The sequence below is a fragment of the Ictalurus punctatus genome, chromosome 1, assembly GCF_001660625.3.
Source record: "Ictalurus punctatus breed USDA103 chromosome 1, Coco_2.0, whole genome shotgun sequence".
Classification (NCBI taxonomy): domain Eukaryota; kingdom Metazoa; phylum Chordata; class Actinopteri; order Siluriformes; family Ictaluridae; genus Ictalurus; species Ictalurus punctatus.
This window is the reverse complement of record NC_030416.2, coordinates 85001-92500: the sequence shown is the minus strand read 5'-3', so window position 1 is coordinate 92500 and position 7500 is coordinate 85001. Positions and strand designations below refer to the sequence as shown.

General features: G+C 45.5%; 1 protein-coding gene across 1 annotated transcript in view; it reads left to right on the top strand.

Moving 5' to 3' along the window:
• The window catches only part of LOC108262683 (potassium/sodium hyperpolarization-activated cyclic nucleotide-gated channel 3), a 27675-nt gene that overhangs the window by 1949 nt on the left and 18226 nt on the right, over positions 1-7500 (top strand). The window contains exons 1-3 of the mRNA XM_053683770.1: positions 1-197; positions 5961-6279; positions 6663-6773. The exon at positions 1-197 is cut by the window's left edge and continues 1949 nt beyond it. Coding sequence (XP_053539745.1) covers positions 1-197; positions 5961-6279; positions 6663-6773 — 627 coding nt within the window. The remainder of the gene's footprint in view (positions 198-5960; positions 6280-6662; positions 6774-7500) is intronic.

Below are 7500 nucleotides of genomic sequence, written 5' to 3'. Positions count from 1 at the left end.
CCTGGACTGGATGGAGAGGACTATTACAGCTACTCAAATCAGTCGACGTTTATGCAGCGGCAGCTCGGCGCCATGTTACAGCCGGGAGTCAACAAGTTCTCACTGCGCATGTTTGGATCCCACAAAGCTGTCGAACTCGAACAGGAACGACTGAAGAGTGCTGGTGTATGGATCATCCACCCATACAGTGACTTCAGGTACAGGGGACACAGGACGGGAGGGATGAGTGTGTGAAGGCAGAGAGTGAACCAGGAATGTGGGGACGCAGTGGTTTTATGGACAGATTGATGGATATAGGGATGGACAGATGGGTCAAAAAGTTATAAATTGAGGGATGGAGGAAGTGAAAGGTGAAGAAAGAGAAGAATGAGTGAAACTGTACTAGCTGATGGATGAGAGCGACAGATAAATCATCATGAATGTACAAGATCATCACAATAGAAAGAGTGTAGAAACAGAAAGAAAGGAGAGTGCGATGCTGGAAGAGAGAGTGAGAGAGAGAGCGAGAGAGAGAGAGTGTGTGTGCAAAGGAATTTCTGGGTCATATGAAAAGCTAAGAGAATTTATAAATGGTTTATAATATTAATATTCACAATCTCAGTAATGTGTGCCACATTTCTATTGGCTGTCTGTGAAATCCTTGTTTGCAAATAAGGGGAACGACCCTGCCAATCAATTTAGTCTAGAGTCTGGTGTAAAGCTGATTATGGAGATGTGTTCTCACTGTTACTCATACCGATGAATGATTTAGATCCAGGTGGCCTATAATTTAGGTTCTCTGGGTTTTCTCGGTTCTCTTGAGTCTCAGATTTCTCGTAGGAACTCTACAGTTCAGGGTTTGTGTCATTTACACGTTCCACTATTAAGTGATATTTCTTGATATTTCATTCTTTTATGATATTCTGCAGTCACATTTACTCCGTCTGCCCTGCTGTACCCTCTGTGGGGTGTATGGGGCAGTATGGGGCAGTATTGTACAGTATTGAGCAGTCTGGGACAGTATGGGGCAGTATTGTGCAGTATGGGGCAGTATGGGGCAGTATTGTGCAGTATCGGGCAGTATTGTGCAGTATGGGGCAGTATGAGGCTGTATGGGACTGTATGAGGCAGTATGGGGCAGTATTGGGCACTATTGGGCAGTATGGGGCAGTATTACGCGGTATGGGGCAGTATTACGCAGTATGTGGCAGTATGGGGCAGTATTACACAGTATTGGGCAGGATGGGGCAGTATTGGGCAGTATTACGCAGTATGGGGCAGTATTGGGCAGTATGGGGCAGTATTACGCAGTATGGGCTGGTATGGGGCGGTATTGAGCAGTATTACGCAGTATGGGGCAGTATGGGGCAGTATGGGGCAGTATTATGCAGTATGGGGTGGTATTGTGCAGGATGGGGCAGTATTTGGCAGTATGGGGCAGTATTATGCAGTATGGTGCGGTATTGGGCAGTATGGGGCAGTATGGGGCAGTATTGGGCAGTATGGGGCAGTATTACGCAGTATGTGGTGGTATGGGGCGGTATTGGGCAGTATGGGGCAGTATGGGGCAGTATTGGGCAGTATGGGGCAGTATTACGCAGTATGTGGTGGTATGGGGTGGTATTGGGCAGTATTGGGCAGGATGATGCGGTATGGGGCAGTATGGGGCAGTATTGGGCAGTATGGGGTGGTATTGGGCAGTATTTGGCAGGATGGGGCAGGATGGGGACATGACAGAGCTTCAGCTCTATAGTGAAATTACAAATGTCCTGAAAAATGTTCACTGACTTTCAGAACTATTTGTAACAATATGTTCACCTGTACAGTCTAAATATGTCAGTTATCCAGCCAGGTGTGGTTTTACCTGCTAGACAGTGATCTTGTGTTTAATACAGCCTAACTTAAGTTAGCTATGTATTTGCGGATCAGACTGACGTGCATTTGAAGTTACTTTAAAAAAAAAGAGAGAAAGAATTGGAGAGCTTTTCTTTTTCATGTTCTTTCTCTCTCTGCTCCACTTCACTGCTCCTTGTCCATACCTCAGAGTGATTACGTCACTTTCTGTTTCATCTTGCTTTTATTACAGGTGCTGGATGAAGCTGAGGTGAAGGTTTACCAGTGGGTTCATGAGTTATTAACCAATTGTGTTTGACTAAATGCACCAAACTTAATTTCTAGGAACTGCAGGGTTTGCAGCAACTCTACAGGCAAAAAAAGCCAAATCATTCACAAGACAGGTCACTGGGATTTCTCCCACAACCCCCGATGCCCAATCCGGGCCAGGGTCAGTGTGTCAAGGAAAAACTCCCCGAGACGACACGAGGAAGAAACCTCGAGAGGAACCAAACTCAAAAGGAACCCATCTTCTGTGTGACACCAGATAGTGTGATTGTAGATCATTACAGTGTACAGATGTATAAAGCCTACGACTAAATTAATCCAGATAAATCTGAAAGCGCATCTTTTTCTCTACGTTTGTTCTTCCCTCCACTCGGATGGTTTGTCCAGCGAAAACGGAGCTTTTAGAAATTGCCCTCCCAAGTGGATAGATTTGCAAATGGTGTTTTGGCCTTGTAGTGTGGACTGAGAAAATGGAGATATTCAACAATGATGATGTATTTGTAGTCGTGACAGTCATGTGACCCATTCAACTAAAAACAAACAAGATGGTGGACGATGCTGTTCTGTAGCTGTTGTGAATGTGATCCATTTTGATAGCCTTGTTTAAGATGAATGTCACTTTGTACAACCTTCAGATTCCATTTTGAAATAAACGCCTGACAGAAATGATGCCGAAGCTTCTTATGTTTTTACGCAGGTGAGGTACAGGGACTTCAGTGTTTTCAGATGTTCCAGTGTGGACGGAGATCATTTTCAAATGAAAATGTAGTTTTCAGATCTATCTGGATTTATGTAGATGTAGCCCAAGAGTAACACTGCTACTCTGTATGTAAATGAACTCATCACATCATCAGACCACATCAGCAAAAATTTACATATTTATATTTTCAATTAGAATTTTTATTTATAGCACTGAACGATGTGATAAATATTAATGTAGCAGATTTACACACACACTCAGAGGTTCACTCATTTCAGTTTTTCAAGGGCAGTGTGTGTGTATGTGTGTGTGTGTGTGTGTGTGTGTGTGTCTGTGCATGCTCATGAAAAAGCTTCCAGTTTTGTACTGCGATTGTCTGCCTGTTTCTCTCTCCCTGTCTCTTTCTCCCTGTCTGTCTCTCTCTCTCTCTTTCCCTCCCCAGTCTATCTGTCTGTCTCTCTGTCTGTCTCTCTTTCTTTCCGACGTCACCAGATTTTTCTTGAGTAGAAGCATCTGAGACAGGTATTGTGTTTGTAATCAAACATCTCAAACGCCCCCCTCCCCCCTTCTCATAAACCCTCACGTGTTATTCTATTTCACATTACTGGACATTTGCAGCATAACTGAACACAACATAACACAGAGGACACAGAATAAGTCCATTTGCAAACCCAACATTCCCAAAGTAGGTGAGGAGGCACAAGGCTGGGGTAGCTGGGGAAAAAATCCTGGACCTGTGTAGAGACTGCTGGAGGTGCAGGTGAGGCATCATGCCATGGTGAGGGTGTGGTCTGGCATGTAGTATCCTCACTGTGTGTTGGAGCTCGTACCTTCCAGACGTGGCTGAAGTGTTATTTTGTGCTGACACTGAGAAAATAGATAACCAGGCCCAGCTGATTAGGCCATTTTATTGTCCCCGGGAGGCCAGCTTCTCTGGGAACTTGACAGGCCAGCTGTCCTGAATGGAAGTGCAGAGCTGAGAGAGAACTGGATCCTGTTTGGAGTCCTGCCTCAGCAGTGAGACTATGGCCTGGAGGAGTGTGCATCGCATTTGGATGATATCCTGCTCACCTTGGTCATGGTCCCTGTGAGGAGCAGGGGCGGAGTTGCAGTGAGAGAGTAGATCCACCACAATATTGTCACTGCCTCATATGAACTGCAGAATATAGTTGTAGTGATGGAGATGGTCCAACCAACTGTACCTGAAGTGGACAGCAGAGCAGTCAGGCCCTGGTGATCTGTTGTAAGTGTCTGCAGATACCCGGAACCACACATACTCAATAGTTGGCACGAGAGGACACACTTGTTGGCAGTGAGTGGCAGCTGGTGACTGGATAGGGCTGCAAAGTTGAGTCATTGGCATGAATTTCAGGAGTGGGCCCATGTATGACCATGTCATCAATCTTGATAGCCACACCTGGGATGCCAGCCAGCACAGAGACCATGACCTTCTGAAAGCTGCTGGGGCGTAGGTTAAACCAAACAGCATTTGACTGCTGCTGGGGCGGAGCGGAAACTGTAAGTATCCCAGTCTGAGGTCAAGTCTAAAACACTGTTGAGCCATAGAACTGAGCTGAGAGTTCAGAAGTGGGGAGCAAGTGTTTGTCACGTATCACAGCCTTATTAACTGCATGGAAGTCCACACAGATATGCAGAGCACCTGACTTAGCCAAATTTTCTTAGCCACCACCAAGTATGAGACCCAAGGTGAGGCGCCCACTGGCTCAGTGATGCTGACGTCTAGCAGCTGCCACATCACAGAGCACAAGTGGGATGCAGCGAAGTGGCTGAGTGACCGGGGTAAAAGACCGGTTGAGGAGAGGTTGGTGCTCAAAGGCAGAGAGGAAGCTCAGTCCCTCGAACAGTGCAGGCCATTTCTATTACCAGGGCGTGGCAACCACCAAAATTGCAGACCCCCCTGTATCCAAGAGGGAGAAACCCAGAGTGGTGAAGAGGTCCAAACCTGTTAGGTTGGCTCCCCGTACAGAAACATGAAAGCCAAAGCTGGGTAGAAACGTGGTTCCGTAACGAAGTCAATGGGACAGTAATGGTATACACACATTATCGAGATACACAATTTGAATGCTACAAGCCCCGAGTTCACATTGTGGATAATTGTGGTCACAGATTGGGTGGCATGGCCGTTTGACCCGGCTGGGGCACAGCGACATAAGCAAAATGATTCAGCTTAACGCAGTTGCGGCATGACTGCTGTCAGCATGGCCAAGAGCGCTGCTGTTAGCCCAGTTGAATGACAGTCAGCGAAGATGTTGGGCCACTGTGTTTCGCTCAGGCTGGAGTGGGAAGGAGGATCTCAGAGGGCTGCTTGGCTGAAAGTGGGTCCTTGTTATGGTAGCTGCACTCTTTATATTCAGTGTTATGGCCAGTTTCTTAGATACGAACAACTCGTCATTCTCCAGCAACAGTACCTAGCTTACTTTCATGTTAATGATGTGCTCAATTAACTGCTCATGTTTCATCTCATCCTGAAGTGCACCAAACTTGCATGAACTAGTCAAACATCCCGGACGGTCGGGGCGACAGCATCTAAACACTATGTCCAGGAACCCTCCATATCTGCGACTTTACCTAAGAGAAAAGCTAGTCTTTTTAAAGTCTATATTGTGCAAGTGTCTGTTTTCGTCCTCTCCTGCCAGTAGTGGTTTGTCTTGGTTACTGTCTTTTTTATTTTGTTATGTCTCTGCCACCTAGTCGGTGAGGCATTATGTTTTTGGGTTGGCTGTCCATCCTTCATCTGTCCATCCACCCATCCAAGATTCTTGTTAGTGTGATATCTCAACAACGGGTGGTTGAATGTTTGAAGGATTTATATGGAATTATCATTGTAAGCAGCAGATGATTAGATTTAGGAATTGATCCAAACAGGGTCAAGGTCACAGCAAGGTCAAATGTCTGAATCAATTTTTCTTCAATATCTTCCTTCCTGTTTGAAGTGTATTTTAAGTTTTCTGGCATACAAATTATGAACAAGAAGGACTAGAATTGTTGGTGGTGGAGGAGCCCCCATCTACACTGTTATCATCAAGTTTGACTTGTTTAATTAATGTATTTTAGCATAGATTTGAATTTTAATTTAGTTTTATTTAGTTTTGTTTGATTGAACTATGCAGCACTTTGCCATGATTCTCCCTGTGTTCAGGTTTTACTGGGATCTCTTGATGCTTCTGTTGATGATGGGAAACTTGATCATCCTTCCAGTGGGAATCACATTCTTTAAGGATGAGAACACACCACCATGGATCATCTTCAATGTGGTGTCAGACACATTGTTCCTGGTGGACCTGGTGCTGAACTTCAGGACCGGTATTGTGAAGGAGGACAGCACTGAGATCATTCTTGACCCGAAAGCCATTCGCCGCAACTACTTACGGAGCTGGTTTGCCGTTGACTTCATCTCCTCTATCCCTGTCGACTACATCTTCCTCATGGTGGACCTGGAGGAGCGCCTAGATTCTGAGGTTCACACACACACAATCTTTGACCTCTCATTCTCAAGGCAGAAGTGTGTATGGTATATTACCCAGTTCCTTGATCAGTTCCTTTACATAACAGGAAAGATGATATCATTAAACACAATTTTTCTCACAATTGCCCATAGTCTCAAAATAGTGCACTGTTTGGGGCATCAGCACATTTATAGTTACTCTAATGAGACTATAGTGGAGAATGTCCAGTACACTTATAAAATCCTACAGTATGGACATGTGAAGATCATACATGTCCACCACAACATTACAAAATAGTTTGTTATCTCTGACCTGATAAACTTCCAAGTGTTGACCTACGAGTGACTTCAGTGAGTGTCATGTGATCTTAATGAGTTTGTGAATTTGTGTTTCAGGTGTATCGAACAGCTCGAGCTCTGCGCATCGTTCGTTTCACAAAAATCCTCAGCCTGCTGCGCCTGCTCAGACTGTCTCGTCTCATTCGATACATCCACCAATGGGAGGAGGTGAGATCATCAGCATCGTCAGTAGCAGCAACAATGTGAGCCTCAAATGCTCCACCCACAGATGGTGTCATACACAATATGGCCAAAAGTATGTGTATCCCTGACCATTACACCCATTCTGTGCTTGAATGTCTCATTCATTCCCCCTTTTCTGTTATAATAAGCTTCATTCTTCTGGGAGGGCTTTCCACTAGATTTTGGGGCGTGGCTCCGGGGATTTGTGTTCATTCAGCTACAGGAGCCATATCTCACTGCAGTTCTTGCCTGGTTTCCTACTGAAGCTAAGCAGGGTGGAGTCTGGCCAGTACCTGGACGGGAGACCTCCTGGGGAAAACTAAAGTAGCTGCTGGAAGTAGTATTAGTGGGGCCAGCAGGGGGAGCTCACCCTGTGGTCTGTGTGGGGCCTAATGCCCCAGTATAGTGACAGGGACATTATACTGTAAAAACAGCATCGACTTTTGTATGAGACGTTAGAGGTCCTGATTCTCTGGTCATTAAAAATCCCATTGACCCTTCTCTATCATGACCCCCTAATAATCCCCATACCTGAATTGGCTACATCACTCTGTCCTCTCCACTAATAGCTGGTGTGTGGTGGGAGTTCTGAAGTACTATGGCCGTCGCATCATCCAGGTGGATGCTACACACTAGTGGTGGTTGAGGAGATCCCCTCCCTCCATACCATGTAAAGCACTATATAAACGCAACTGTAACTACCTGTAACTAA